The sequence below is a fragment of the Neolamprologus brichardi genome, unplaced genomic scaffold (assembly GCF_056152115.1).
Source record: "Neolamprologus brichardi isolate AB-2024 unplaced genomic scaffold, ASM5615211v1 NODE_ptg000038l+_length_1369362_cov_1, whole genome shotgun sequence".
Lineage (NCBI taxonomy): Eukaryota > Metazoa > Chordata > Actinopteri > Cichliformes > Cichlidae > Neolamprologus > Neolamprologus brichardi.
The window spans coordinates 922,991-938,909 of NW_028270040.1; the positions used below are offsets into that span (position 1 = coordinate 922,991).

Below are 15,919 nucleotides of genomic sequence, written 5' to 3' on the forward strand. Positions count from 1 at the left end.
TAATGCTCCGTCTGTGGGTCCAGGTGAAATACAGAAACTAGCTGCTGAGCTGTGTGAGTGAACAGGTGATGACATGAGCTTTATTAACCAGCACAGTGTTCGTAACTGCCCAGCATTCATGTTGTGTGTGTTTATGTGCTAAGACACTGTGGTCCACTCAGCCATGAGTCAGTGTGACACAGAGGAGGGGGCCACACCATCTAAATGTGCCAAGAGCATGGAAGACTGCCTGGACAATGAAGCTACGGGGTGAGACAAGAACTTCTCATACTGCATACAAACTAGTGCTATTTTATTTTAAAATAATCCTGAGGCGATGCTCTGTGGGGGTCTCCCCCCACGGCTAACACAGTGAGCCATGTTGTAAAGGAAGTGGAGTAACCAAGTTATGTCCCTCTATGTATTTGTTTATCCAAAAATGTTTACAAATAGAAAGTAAGTATAATAAAATCATTGACACGTAATGACTGGATTTGATATCTTTGAAATCTAATATACAGTATGCTGTTTCCCTACCAGGATGCCGAAGCAGTTAGCAGGCTCTCCTCTGTCCTGCTCTATGTCCATGAAAAGTGACTGGTCTATGGACCCGCCTTTAAATTTCAAAGAAGGGAACCTCTCTGTTGACAAAAGGTAACATTTTGAAAGTCATAAAAGCAATCAGCCCTGCCTCTTTGTTTTCAGAAACATCACTAATGCTGCACCCAAGGGTTAAATGTCCACTCCATCAGGGAGTGGGCGTCTCATAGCTCACTGCTGTCCTCACTCCTACACTTAGCTGATGTAAACTATCAGTGTCTCGCCCACTTTACTGTAGTTCTGCATTTCATTTGGTTCAGTTAGTATTTCATTAATCCCACGTACACCTGTAGACACCTGCAGACCCTTTATCGTTACCTACTGGTCCGTGCTGTGCTGAATATGTGCCGATCAGAGGACAGATACCAGAAATAACTGTGTACATATTCAACTTTCAGTGTATTTATGCAGTGATCCATAGTGTTACTGACCATTACTGCATTTAATAATGTTAATTGTGGATGTGTGCACATGTGCGCTCTCTTCGCAGAGTCGGGCAACAAAAGTCTGAGGTTCATAGCTGTCAGTCTGCTCAGCAGCATCAAACAACGTTGGACTCAGTTTTTATGGTGGGAAAGTCTAAAGCACATTTTCATCACTGTTCTGTTTCTAATTGGCTCAATGACACAATACATGCACAATGCATGAATAAATACATGCATAAATGCTGATAATTTCCTATAATATTGTCTTCCAGCTGCTTGAAGAGAACATTATCACTTTTGTGAAGAATGAGCTTAAAAGGTTTCAGAGGATTCTGAGTTCCACCTGCCCAGAGAAGGAGAGCGAGGATGAGGATGTGTTAGCTTCTAAGGCTGAAGAGCAGACATGGAGCACCAGGGAGGCTTTTGTGAAGATCACACTGGACTTTCTGAGGGGGATGAACCAGGAGGAGCTGTCTGTCTGTTTGCAGAGCAGTAAGGGCATTCCCACTGATGCTGTAGGGCTGGGCGATATGGCCTAAAATCCATATCGCAGTATAGGTTGAAGCATGTGCGGTAACGATATATATCACAATTTATTATTTTCTTCTGTATACCGTATTTTCTGCACTATAAGGCGCACTTAAAGTCCTTTAATTTTCTCAAAAATCAACAGTGTGCCTTACAATCTGCGTCTCATGTATGAATTCTGGTTGTGCTTACTGACCTCGAACCGATTTCATGTGCTACACGGCGCTCAAAAATCTGTCAAAAATGTTGTAGTACGAGTTTGGTAAGCTATGAAGCCGCACGGCTTGTTGGATTGTTGGAGCATTACGGCTGCCATAGTCAGGAGCCTCGCAGAGTAATCTGGGTCCTAAACTCCGTCTTCTTCAGGTCCCAAAGTCAAATGAACACTGCGGCATCACTGAGAGTTAAAACTGTCTAAATTCTTTCACCTTTAATAAAATGATCAGTGTTGCTGCTTTACCAGGTGTAAAATTTAACATCCAGGCATCCATGAAAACAGAATTTATTAAATTCAACAGAGTTAGAAGTTAGCAGGAAGTTAGCTCGCTAGTTTCCACCTAAACATGATATAGCATGTTCTGACTGAGAGGTATGTGAAAAATTCAAACGTACAGCTCTGCTATCACTTCCAACATAAATGAAGACAGAAAACTAAACAGCAGTGATGTTTGTAGGGTTACTGAAGTTGGGCTAGCTGGTATATAATTTCAATTCAATTCAATTCAATTTTATTTATATAGCGCCAAATCACAACAAAAGTCGCCTCAAGGCGCTTCATAGATACAGAGAAAAACCCAACAATCATATGACCCCCTATGAGCAAGCACTTTGGCAACAGTGGGAAGGAAAAACTCCCTTTTAACAGGAAGAAACCTCCGGCAGAACCAGGCTCAGGGAGGGGCGGGGCCATCTGCTGTGATTGGTTGGGGTGAGAGAAGGAAGACAGGATAAAGACATGCTGTGGAAGAGAGACAGAGGTTAATAACAGATATGATTCAATACAGAGAGGTCTGTTAACACATAGTGAGCGAGAAGGGTGACTGGAAAGGAAAAACTCAATGCATCATGGGAATCCCCGGCAGCCTACATCTATTGCAGCATAACTAAGGGAGGATTCAGGGTCACCTGGTCCAGCCCTAACTATATGCTTTAGCAAAAAGGAAAGTTTGAAGCCTAATCTTGAAAGTAGAGATAGTGTCTGTCTCCTGAATCCAAACTGGAAGCTGGTTCCACAGAAGAGGGGCCTGAAAACTGAAGGCTCTCCCTCCCATTCTACTTTTAAATACTCTAGGAACAACAAGTAGGCCTGCAGAGCGGGAGCGAAGTGCTCTAATAGGGTGATATGGTACTACAAGGTCATTAAGATAAGATGGGGCCTGATTATTTAAGACCTTGTATGTGAGGAGCAGGATTTTGAATTCAATTCTGGATTTAACAGGAAGCCAATGAAGGGAAGCCAAAACAGGAGAAATATGCTCTCTCTTTCTAGTCCCTGTCAGTACTCTTGCTGCAGCATTTTGGATTAGCTGAAGGCTTTTCAGTGAGTTTTTTGGACATCCTGATAATAATGAATTGCAGTAGTCCAGCCTGGAAGTAATAAATGCATGAACTAGTTTTTCAGCATCACTCTGAGACAGGATATTTCTAATTTTAGAGATGTTGCGCAAATGGAAGAACGCAGTCTTACATATTTGTTTAATATGTGCGTTGAAGGACATATCCTGGTCAAAAATGACTCCAAGGTTCCTCACAGTGTTACTGGAGGCCAAGGTAATGCCATCCAGAGTAAGAATCTGGTTAGATACCATATTTCTAAGCTTTTCAGCGCTGAGTACAATGACCTCAGTTTTATCTGAGTTAAGAAGCAGAAAGTTAGTGGCCATCCAAGTCTTTATGTCTTTAAGACATTCCTGCAGTTTAACTCATTGGTGTGTGTTATCTGGCTTCATGGACAGATAGAGCTGGGTGTCATCTGCATAGCAGTGTAAATGTATGCTATGTCTTCTAATGATGCTGCCTAGGGGAAGCATGTATAATGTAAACAGGATTGGTCCTAGCACTGAACCCTGTGGAACTCCATAATTAACCTCAGTGTGTGAAGAGGACTCTCCATTTACATGCACAAATTGGAGTCTATTAGATAGATATGATACAAACCACTGCAGTGCAATACCTGTAATACCTACAGCATGTTCTAATCGCTCTAATAGGATATTATGGTCAACAGTATCGAATGCTGCACTGAGGTCAAGAAGGACAAGCACAGAGATGAGTCCACTGTCAGAGGCCATAAGAAGATCATTTGTAACCTTCACTAAAGCTGTTTCTGTGCTGTGATGAACTCTGAAACCTGACTGAAACTCTTCAAATAAACCATTCCTCTGCAGATGATCTGTTAGCTGTTTGACAACTACTCTTTCAAGGATTTTTGATATGAAAGGAAGGTTGGAGATTGGCCTATAATTAGCTAAGACTGCTGGGTCTAGAAATGGCTTTTTGAGTAAAGGTTTAACTGCAGCCAGCTTGAAGGCCTGTGGTACATAGCCGATTATTAGAGATAGGTTGATCATATATAAGATCGAAGAATTAATCAATGGCAGGACTTCTTTGAGCAGTTTTGTAGGAATGGGGTCTAAAAGACACGTTGATGGTTTGGAGGAAGTAATTATTGAAGTTAACTCAGAAAGATCGATTGGAGAAAAAGAGTCTAACTTAACATCAATGGAACTAAGAGTAGCTGTAGATAATATTACATCTGTGGGATGATTATTGGTAATTTTTTCTCTAATGATAAAAATTTTATTTGTGAAGAAGTTCATGAAGTCATCACTAGTTAACGTTAAAGGGATGGTTGGCTCAAAAGAGCTCTGACTTTTTGTCAGCCTGGCTACAGTGCTGAAGAGAAACCTGGGGTTGTTCTTATTTTCTTCAATCAGTGACGAATAGTAAGCTGTTCTGGCTTTGCGGAGGGCTTTCTTATAAAGCAACAAACTATTTCTCCAGGCTAAATGATGATCCTCTAAATTTGTGACACGCCATTTCCTCTCCAGATTACGAGTCATCTGCTTTAGGGTACGTGTTTGAGAATTATACCACGGGGTCAGGTACTTCTGATTAGAGACCTTAGTTTTCACCGGAGCTACAGTATCCAGAGTCGTACGTAGTGAGGAGGTGAAATTATTAACAAGATAATCGACCTCTGTTGGGGTAGCGTTCAGATAGCTGCTCTGCTCTGTGTTGGTACAGGACATTGACGATGATAACAGTGGCTGGATTATATTCTTAAACTTAGTTACAGCGCTTTCAGAAAGACATCTACTTTGATAAAGTCCACTCTCCACTGCTGCGTAATCAATTATTGTAAATGTAAATGTTATCAAGAAATGATCAGACAGGAGAGGGTTTTCAGGAAACACTGTTAAATGTTCAGTTTCTGTGCTATATGTTAAAACAAGATCTAGAGTGTGATTAAAGTGGTGGGTGGGTTCTTTTACATTTTGAGAGAAACCAATTGAGTCTAACAACAGATTAAATGCCATGTTGAGGCTGTCATTTTTAGAATCAACATGGATGTTAAAATCACCCACAATAATTATTTTATCTGAGCTCAGAACTAAATTAGATATAAAGTCTGAGAAATCAGACAGAAACTCTGTGTAAGGCCCAGGTGGACGATAGATGATAACAAGTAAGACTGGTTTCTGAGTTTCACAGCTGGGGTGGACAATGTTAAGCATCAGGCTTTCAAATGAATTAAAAGTCTGTCTTGGTCTTTCATTAATTAATAGACTGGTGTGAAAAATTGCTGCCACACCGCCCCCTCGACCTGTGCTTCGAGATTTCTGGTAGTTAGAATGACTCGGGGGTGTTGATTCATTTAAACTAACATAATCATCCTGCTGCAACCAGGTTTCTGTAAGGCAGAGTAAATCAATTTGTTGATCAATTATTAAGTCATGTACTAACAGAGACTTGGAGGAGAGAGACCTAATATTTAATAATCCACATTTCACTGTTTTACTCTTTGGTTCAGGTGTGGATACTGTATTGTTCTTTCTTTGTAAATGTTTAAGTTGTTTGTTGCTAGTTTTTAGTTTGTTTTTTGTCTTTTTGGAAGCTGACACAGTCTCTATGGAGATGGGTTTTTGGGGGGGTAGCAGGAGGAGAGAAGCTGCAGAGAGGCGTGTAAGACTGCAACTCTGCTTCCTGGTCCCAACTCTGGATAGTCATATTTTGAGGGGTTTAATAAATTTGTCGATATTTCTAGAAATGAGAGCTGCTCCATCCAAAGTGGGATGGATGCCATCTCTCCTAACAAGACCAGGTTTCCTCCAGAAGGTTTGCCAATTATCTATGAAGCCCACATCATTTCTGGGACACCACTCAGACAGCCAGCAATTTAAGGAGAACATGCGGCTAAACATGTGACTCCTGGTCTGATTGGGGAGGGGACCAGAGAAAACTACAGAGTCCGACATTGTTTTGGCAAAGTTGCACACTGATTCAATATTGATTTTAGTGACCTCCGATTGGCGTAACCGGGTGTCATTACTGCCGACGTGAATTATGATTTTATTGAATTTACGTTTACCCTTAGCCAGCAGTTTTAAATTTCCTTCAATGTCGCCTGCTCTGGCCCCTGGAAGACAATTGACTATGGTTGCCGGTGTCTCTAGCTTCACATGTCTGAGAACAGAATCACCAATTACCAGAGTTTGACCCCCAGCGGGTGTGTCACCGAGTGGGGAAAAACGGTTAGACAAATGAATGGGTTGGTGGTGTACCTGGGGCTTCTGTTTAGGACTACACTTCCTCCTCACCGTTACCCAGCCGTCTTTCCCCAGCTGCTTGGGATCTGCCGGGGAACAGCTAGCGGGGCCTACGCTATCTTCGGCTGCACCAGCTACAGGGGCCTGGCTAGCTAAGGGTGAGTGCAGGGTGCAAAGCCGAGTCTCCAGTTCAGTAATCCTGGCCTCCAGAGCTGCAAATATGCTACATTTGTTACAGATATCATTACTGCTAAAGGAGGCCGAGGAGTAACTAAACATCTAACACAATGAGCAAGAAAGTGCAGAAGGGACAGGTGAAGTAGCCATGGTGCTAGTGAGTCGGCTACGAGCTAAGCTAGCGAAACAGTACAGAGACAGTGAGTGGATACTTTGGCTATAAATTAGGTAGTGAGTACACAGAAAGTGTGCTTCGGATGAAGCACGTGAAGATTATACTATGAAAAAAGAATGTATTAAAAGTTGTTAATTAAACTGCTAAGCAAATAAGCTACTCAGAAACACCACTGTGTTTGAGCAGGAACAGGAAGTGATACTATACCACAGAGCGAGCGAACACCAAGTGACGATAATGATGTGCTACGTGATTGCTAGCGACACAGCTATGTTAGCATATATAGCAGATATATATATAAACACAGTGAAGCTAACCTTTTTCCACTCGATAAAAGTTAACGTGAGGGTTCCTGATGGTCAGGGACAAATGCAATCGCATGGCAGGATGCTGTAAACGGACCAAACTTCAGTCAGGAGAACAACTGAGATAATCCATCCACAATACGAGGTTAGTCATTAATATACTGCAACAACATGAGAACAGAGCAGCTGCCAGAGAATTCAGCATTGATGAATCAATGGTACAGAAGTGGAGGAAGCGCAGTTTTTGGCTTTCCTCATATTCCAAAAGTGCTTCATCTCTTCATTATTACTGTCGCCCGCCATAATTTGCAGATGATTTTGCTTGCAGCCGCTGCGATGCTTTTGACCAAAACAGGCACTTGATGACACCATCAGCATGCGCTATCGCGGTAGAGCGGTATAGTCAAAATCCCTACCGTTGGTCAAATTCATATTGTTTCTACCATATACTGTTTATACCGCCCACCCCTAATGCAAAGCCTCAGTCTGTTGTGGGTGCACGTGGTCGTGTACAACGACTGGGATATGACACTATAACCCAGTAATTTCTCTGTGGCTAACGTACTATTTAATGAGTCTAAAAATAAGAAATCATCCATAAGGTTAGTCATTGTCTGTACAAACATTACAAGTATATTTAAAAGTACTTGGCGAGTCAATGTGACCTTTATTTCACAAAGCAAGTCATTAAGAAATGATTCTTGTTGTGATTTGGCACTGTATAGGTAAAACTGAATTGAATTCATTCCGCAGTGGAGGAGCATTGCTGAGCAACTTGGGCTTCTTATTTTGCCCAGTGATATTTGGCATACAGACTGAAGCAGCCAGCCCAAGGGAAGCACGGAGAAGCACACAGCTGCCGTGGTTATCAAACACATTATATTTATCCTCTGCTAGAAAAGCCTCATATTTTAAATTTTAACCAGCTGTTCAATGTTCTGAAATTTTAACACCATCTCATTTGTTTTTTGTCCAACAGGAGTGGGTGCATCCATTTGCCAGGATAAACTCAAATCAAATCTTAGAAGGAAGTTCCAGCATTTGTTTGAGGGAATTACTAAAGCAGGAAACCCAACACCTTTAAATCAGATCTACACAGAGCTGTACATCACAGAGGGAGGGACCGGAGAGGTCAGTGACGAACATGAGGTCAGACAGATCGAAACAGCATCTAGACGACGTGCGAGGTTAGAAAAGACAATCGCCTGTAAAGACATATTTCAGCCGCTGCTGGGAAGAGATCAACCAGTCAGAACAGTGCTGACAAAGGGAGTGGCTGGTATTGGGAAAACGATATTAACACAAAAGTTCACTCTAGACTGGGCAGAAGGCAAAAACAACCAAGATATCCAGTTTACATTTCCATTCACTTTCAGGGAGCTAAATGGATTAAAGGAGGAAAAGGTGAGCTTGGTAGAACTCGTTCACCTCTTCTTCTCTGAAACAAAGGATGCAGAATTTTGCAGATTTGAAGACTTCCAGGTTGTGTTCATCTTTGACGGTCTAGATGAGTGTCGCCTTCCTCTGGACTTTCAAAAGAATAAGATCCTAACTGATGTCACAGAGTCCACCTCAGTGGATGCACTGCTGACAAACCTGATCAGAGGAAAACTCCTTCCATCTGCTCGACTCTGGATAACCACACGGCCTGCAATGGCCAGTCATATTGATCCTAAATGTGTTGACGTAATAACAGAAATCAGAGGATTCACTGACTCGAAGAAGGAGGAGTACTTCAGGAAGAGTTTCAGGAATGAAAAGCAGGCCAGCAGGATCATTTCCCACATTAAAGCATCACAAAGCCTCCACATCATGTGCCACATCCCAGTCTTCTGCTGGATCACTGCTACGGTTCTGGAGGATGTGCTGAAAACCAAGAAGGGAGGAGAGCTGCCCAAGAACCTGACAGAGCTGTACATCCACTTCCTGGTGGTTCAGGCCAAAATGAAAAAGGTCAAGTATGATGGAGGAGCTGAGACAGATCCACACTGGAGTCCAGAGAGCAGGAAGATGATTGAATCTCTGGGAAAACTGGCTTTTGATCAGCTGCAGAAAGGAAACCTGATCTTCTATGAATCAGACCTGACAGAGTGTGGCATCGATATCAGAGCAGCCTCAGTGTACTCAGGAGTGTTCACACAGATCTTTAAAGAGGAGCGAGGACTGTACCAGGACAAGGTGTTCTGCTTCGTCCATCTGAGTGTTCAGGAGTTTCTGGCTGCTCTTCACGTCCATCTGACCTTCATCAACTCTGGAATCAACCTGCTGGAAGAGGAAAAAACAACCACTCAGATGTCAAAGCCTAATCAAAAGGAACTGAAACTCTTCTACCAGAGTGCCGTGGAACAGGCCTTACAAAGTCCAAATGGTTACTTGGACTTGTTTCTACGTTTCCTTTTGGGTTTGTCACTGCAGTCCAATCAGACTCTCCTACAAGGACTACTCAAAGAGACAGGAGTAAACTCACAGATAAACCAGGAAGTAGCCAAGTACATCAGGGAGAACATTGGGGAGAATCTGTCCCCAGAGAGAAGCATTAACCTGTTCCACTGTCTGAATGAGCTGAACGACCACTCTCTAGTGGAAAGGATCCAACAGTCGCTGACATCAGGAAATCTTTTCACGGTTAAACTATCCCCGGCTCAGTGGTCTGCTTTGGTGTTCATCTTACTGTCTTCAGAAAAAGATTTGAATGAGTTTGACCTGAGGAAGTACTCTGCTTCTGAAGAAGGTCTTATGTGGCTGCTGCCAGTGGTCAAAGCTTCCAGTAAATCTCTGTATGTTCATGCACAACCAGATAAGTCACTGTCACTTTAAATACTGTAAAGAAAGAGAAAAAATGATTAACTTCCTACTTGTTTTTTTCCTTACCCCATCAGGATGATTGGATGTAACCTTTTGAGCAGAAGCTGTAAAGCGCTGTCCTCTGTTCTTAGCAAGTCCTCTAGTTTAAAAGAGCTGGACCTGAGTTACAACAACCTGCAGGATTCAGGCATAAGACAAATGTTTGCAGATCTGGAGAAAAACTTTAAACTGGAGGTTCTCAGGTTGGTTTCAGAATTTTTACACTAAAATTGTATTATTTAAATATATAGGTTAGAAAATGAAACAAGGAAAGTCAGGAAACTATTAATCTCCATAAGTTCATATGTGTATTTTCATACTTACCATTAATTTTTAGTGTGATGGCTGCACACTGAGACTCTGAAACTTTCAGCTGGATCCATTTAAACATTAAAGGCCACTCTGTGCTTTCAGGTCTAAACTTGGCCCCATAGTCTAATAATGGCCAGATCAAATTAAAAGCTTTACTCAGTGAATATTCTTGGTGCTAAATAGCATACAAATAGACTGATGATTATTTCTAGTCCACGTTCTTTTGCTGCAGTTCGCACAATTTACAGGTCACACAGACAGACAGACAGACAGCCCAATAGATAGATTGATAGCTTGATAGATTATCTTAGGAAGAAAAACATAGATCTTATTTTTTCTTAAAAAAACCACTGTATTACAGCAACCAAAACAAGTGATTCAATAAATCAAAAACTAAATTTTATATAATAAGAAGAATTCATTTCTGAAAAAACAAACAACAACCCCAAACAAACGCTGAATTACAGGTTTAATGTGGGTCCTTTACCTTTAACAGAAAAACACAGTAAATGGGGACATCAAGAGCTCAGAATAATCAATACTTAAATGTAATTGTATTTAAGTAAATATAATTAAAGTATACATCTCAACAGGAACACTGAAATGAGGGGACTTCAGTTAATAAAATCAAATAGTGTTAAAAAATGGCTAGATTCCCTGTTAGTGGTTTTAAAATAAATGGAGGCTGTGCTCTTCAAGATCATGTCCCTTAAAGGTCCGATGGTGCAATGTCCAAATACCTCGGAACAATTATAGATTCCAAACTGAACTTTGAAACAAACTGAGAAGCTTAGTCATGTTTCACAACGCTGTCTTATTTCCACCTTAATAAACCATGAAGATTTTATTTAACACGATTTAAAATCAAATTGTGAAACAGAGGGGGCATTTTTGGTTTTATTTATTTCTTCGTTATGCAATATTATGCTTTTCTGTTGTCTCTGTTTGTATTGAAAATGTATAGTGTCGATGAATGACACCATAGTAACCTGAACCTACCCCTGAATGAATAAATCTATATTCAAATATTTTTTAATAATTCTCATTAGTACGAGCTGAAATTAGTTTTTTTTCTGTATTTTTTTTATTCCATATTTCTGATGAATGCTCAATATTATGTCTTCAGGCTAAGTGGCTGCGAGCTTTCATGGAGAAGCTGTAAAACTCTCTCCAGAGTTCTCAGCAGTCAGTCCTCTACTCTGGAAGTGCTGGATCTAAATAATAATGACTTGACGGATTTAGCAGTCACGTATCTCTTCACGCCACTTAAGAGTCAACTGTGTACACTGAAGATTGTCAGGTAAGAGCTCTTCAACAACATGTGACAACATTCATATTCAAATCAGCACTTCTGAACCTGTGGTGGCTAACCTTCAGAATCTGAAGGGTCTAGTTTGTCCTGAAAATTCTATTTTGCTGGATTTCTTATAAATTTTACTTTGCAAAAGCTGAATTCATTCTTTTTTTCTTCAGGCTGGGTGGCTGTAGCCTGTCGAATGAAAGCTGTGAAGCTCTTGCTTCAGTCCTCAGTTGCCAGTCGTTCAGTATGATAGAGCTGGACCTGAACAATAATGACCTGCGGGACTCAGGAGTGGCGCTGCTGTCTTGTGGATTGAAGAGTCCTCAGTGCAAACTTGAAACTCTCAGGTTAGATAAGAATATGCTTTTGTTTTTTGTTATTTCAAGTTTTTTAATGTTTTCATATCACACATTTTCTACAGTTAATGCAAAATTGCAAACAGATAAACCCAGTGATGTTGAAATGTTTACAGCTTGTCAGGTTGTCTGATAACAACAACGGGTTGTGCTTTGTTGAGCTCAGCACTGAGTTCAAACCCTTCTCATCTGAGAAAGCTGGATCTGAGTTATAATCACCCAGGACCCACAGGAGTGACGCTCTTCTCTGCTGCACTGCAGGATCCACACTGCAGATTGGACTCTCTAAGGTAGGAAGACAGGTGCTCGTAACCTTATTCAAGTTAAGACTTCAGAAACCAACCTATGGATACTACAAGCAACCTGTCAGTCACATGGTTACGCTAACTGGAGCAAGAGTGTACAAAACAAACATCATGTTCTATTTAATACAAGTGACTGAGGCTATAAACCCATCAGGAAAGTCTTTACCAAGGTCAAACAATACCATAGTCACCCACTCAATCCAGTTCAGTTCAACTTTATTTACATAACCCCAAATCACAACAACAGTTGTCTCAAAGCGCTTCATATTGTAAGGTAAAGACCCTACAAAAATCAACAAACAAACCCTTATTGGCAAGCACTTGGCAACAGTGGGAAGGAAAAACTTTAACTTTAACAGGAAGAAACCTTCAGCAGAAGCAGGCTCAGGGAGGGGCGGGGCCATCTGTTGGGGTGAGGGGAGGGAGACAGGACAAAGACACGCTGTGGAAAAGAGCCAGAGATGAATCATAACTAACCATTAAATGCAGAGAGGTGTATAAACATTTAGAGATTTGGAAGAGGGGAGTGAAGAAGCCCACAGAGGCCTAGACCCATTGCAGTGTAACTAAGGGAGAGTTCAGAGTCACCTGATCCAGCCATTAGTTTATGCTTTAGTAAAAATGAAAGTTTGAAGCATAATCTTCAAAGTCGAGAGGTTGTCTCTCTCTCCCAAATCCACAATTCGTTCCACAGAAGAGGGGCCTGAAAACTGAAGACTCTGCCTCCCATTCTACTTTTAAATACTCTAGGAACAACAAGTAGGCCTGCAGAGCGGGAGCGAAGTGCTCTAATAGGGTGATATGGTACTACAAGATCATTAAGATAAGATCCTGATTATTTAAGACCTTGTATGTGAGGAGCAGGATTTTGAATTCTGGATTTAACAGGAAGCCAATACAGGAGAAATCTGCTCTCTCTTTCTAGTCCCTGTCAGGACTCTTGCTGCAGCATTTTGGATTAGCTGAAGGCTTTTCAGGGAGTTTTTAGGACTTCCTGATAATAATGAATTACAGTCGTCCAGCCTGGAAGTAATAAATTAGATTTTTTAGAGGACAGAATACTGTTCTGAGATTAAAGAAAATATCTTGCTTTTAGTTTGTTAATATTCTCAATGATTTAAATTTTTAGCTAGTCAAGCATTTTCATGTCTCTTTGTTTGAATTATTATTCCAGGCTGGACAGCTGCGGAGCTCAACGATTGAAACCAGGACTGAGGAAATGTAAGTGTGTTTAGCTTGATTAATGAAGCTAACATGAGCTTATGTATATATATACACCGAGTGTCATTCATCTAAAGAAAAGACAGATCTATGACCTGGACTTTGTGAAGGTTTAAATACATTTATGATCAAACTTGATTATGTGGAGTTTGTATCATTTCTTTGACACCTACCAAATGTCTTTGAACTCTGTTAGCTCACAGTTAAAAGATTTATTTCATGTTTTAGCACCGATGTGTTGTTATCACATTTCTTAATATTAAGTTGGCAAAAAGATTTTATATTTTAAGATTTTATGCCTTAAACTTGCTGACTTGCAATACATTTACTAATTGTTTATCTGAAGCTGTGGTATAAAATAATTTGATATAACAATGGATTCATTTACTCTGGGTCATGTGATCTGCGTGGTGATGCAGTCATGTGATCTGACTGGTGATGCAGTCATGTGATCTGACTGGCATCAGTGCTCGACTCTATGGACGGTTCTGACGGTTCTGTTTTCATTTTGCCGTCAGACGCCTGTGAACTCAAAATGGACCTGAACACAGTACACAGGAACCTTTACCTGTCAGAAAACAACCTTGTGACAGATGACGACGAGGAATGGCTGTATCTAGATCACTCTGAGAGGTTTGAGTGCTGGTACCAGCTGATGTGTACACGTGGCCTGACTGGTCACTGTTACTGGGAGGTGGACTGGAGTGGGCTGGTGTCTATAGGAGTGACTTACAGAGGGATTAAAAGGAGTGGTGCTGGTATTGACAGTCGTATTGGTGGGAACAACATCTCCTGGAGTCTGGACTGCTCTGCTGATAATTATTCTGCATGGCATAATAACTCAGTGCGGATCATAGATAGCCCTGCTCCCTCCACGAACAGAGTGGGAGTGTATTTGGACTGGTCTGCTGGCACTGTAGCCTTCTACAGAGTCATTTTGGATACACTGACACACATCCACACGTTCCACTGCAGCTTCACCGAACCTCTTTATCCTATCTTCAGGATACGGTCAGAGTTCACCTATGGTGTTTACAACGCTGTGTCTCTATGTCAGATGGATGCAGAAGACTAGAGACAAACTGCTTTCCTTACACGTTTAATCAAAGCATTTTGTAATTTGAAGATAACTGACAAACACAGACTATAATGGACTATAACAGACACAAAGTTTTACATCTTGGTTTGGCAGCTGCAAGTCCTGTGAGAAGCAACAACTCAATAGGATTGTTAAGACTGCCAGGAGGATTGTTGGTGCCCCTCTCTTGTCTACAAACAGCGCCGCATACGCAGAGCTATCTCCATCATCAGAGACCCCCACCACCCGTCTCATGGCCTGTTCTTCCTCCTGCCGTCTGGCAAGAGGTACAGGAGCATCAGCTGCAGAACCACCAGGATGCTGGAAGGCTTCTTTGCACAAGCTGTGAGACTGATAAATGGACTGTGCCCCCTCCCCATCCACTCAGCCACTCACACAGCTACACTGTAAGATCCACAATCGGACTGTGATGCCCCCTATCTACACACACACACACACACACACACACACACACACACACACACACACACACACACACACACACAAAATATACCCCCCAGATACACACACTACTTATTTTAACAACCCGCTTCTGAAAGGGCTGCTGCTACCTGTATGAGTGTGACTGTTTAGACTTGTGTTTGTTTTAGAATTTAGATTTTATGTCCTTTATCCCCATTTATTGTTACGATTTTTTACTGCTCTTTTTAAAACGTTTTCTTTTTAAATTGTATTGACTATTGCCTGTAGAGGCTGGTGAGAAACAGTGTTTCAGCCTGGGTAACACCAATGACAATAAACTTGAAACTAATAGACTATAAAGATGGAAAATTAAGGAGAAGAGCATTACAGGACATCCAGGCCTTTATACGTTTAATACATGCCTGTGTTGCTGTTTGTATCACTTGGCTTCATGTATAAATAAAGAGAAGGGTATTACCTGCACTGTTTTCAATGATACAGCCTAAGGGAATCATGTATACTATAGAAACTGTTGGTCGCAGCAGAGAACCCAGTGAAACTTCACACCAACTGTAGGAGCCATTCTTGGGTTAATACCTTATGTGGTCGCTAGAGGTCACCTTTTTCTGTTTTGATTATGTAAAGGTATTTAAGGTAGACGCACGTAAACGGCGTCAGGTGTGTCATTAATTGTAAGATGGCAAACAGTTTGTGACCGTTGCGCTGTTATGTGAAGTTGATATGGAATAAAGACCAAAAAAGGACAAGATACATACTGCTGGATTTATTGGACTGTTTACTTAATGCGTGCATACCAGTGACATCGCGTCACCCCCCGTTAACGACCACCTCAGTGGCTTCAAGCGTAGGCTTAGCCTCTATATTAGAGTCACAAACTCGCTTTTCTTTGGGGAAAGGTTTGTGCCAACTGCACCGCGGTGTTTTGGGAACAGGACAAACAGGACAATTAAAGTCTGAGTGATCGATCGCCGCGGAGAGCTGAATGCCGTTTGGAAAAAGTTACCCTGGAGGGTTCGCGAGGTGCGGACAGCTGGACTATCGGTCTGTCAGCTGACAACGTGGAGTTCTTGGCGACTGTTCCGTGGATGTTGGAGAGGACTC

At 41.5% G+C, this 15,919-nt stretch overlaps 1 protein-coding gene across 2 annotated transcripts; it reads left to right on the forward strand.

Moving 5' to 3' along the window:
• Positions 1 to 14,494, forward strand: LOC102796497 (protein NLRC3-like). 2 transcript variants are annotated; one of them, XM_087837024.1, is made up of 12 exons: positions 1 to 65; positions 144 to 249; positions 520 to 633; positions 1,070 to 1,148; positions 1,277 to 1,496; positions 7,938 to 9,735; positions 9,838 to 10,005; positions 11,241 to 11,414; positions 11,588 to 11,761; positions 11,887 to 12,060; positions 13,250 to 13,296; positions 13,815 to 14,494. In XM_087837024.1, the coding sequence occupies exons 2-12, from the start codon at positions 164 to 166 to the stop codon at positions 14,369 to 14,371; spliced, it is 3,591 nt and encodes a 1,196-aa protein (XP_087693150.1). In that variant the 5' UTR covers positions 1 to 65; positions 144 to 163; the 3' UTR covers positions 14,372 to 14,494. The 2 variants fall into 2 exon arrangements, with proteins under 2 accessions (XP_087693150.1, XP_087693149.1); XM_087837023.1 differs by lacking the exons at positions 1 to 65; positions 144 to 249 and having other exon boundaries at positions 519 to 633.
• The last annotated feature ends 1,425 nt before the right edge of the window (positions 14,495 to 15,919 follow it).

What these genes read in the sequence shown, in the direction of transcription:
- LOC102796497 (XM_087837024.1), top strand. Translation starts at nt 164, where the DNA reads ATGAGTCAGTGTGACACAGAGGAGGGGGCCACACCATCTAAATGTGCC. An exon ending in CGTTGGACTCAGTTTTTATG is followed by an intron (nt 1,149 to 1,276) that starts GTGGGAAAGTCT and finishes ATTGTCTTCCAG; the next exon opens with CTGCTTGAAGAGAACATTAT. An exon ending in GAAACCAGGACTGAGGAAAT is followed by an intron (nt 13,297 to 13,814) that starts GTAAGTGTGTTT and finishes TTTTGCCGTCAG; the next exon opens with ACGCCTGTGAACTCAAAATG.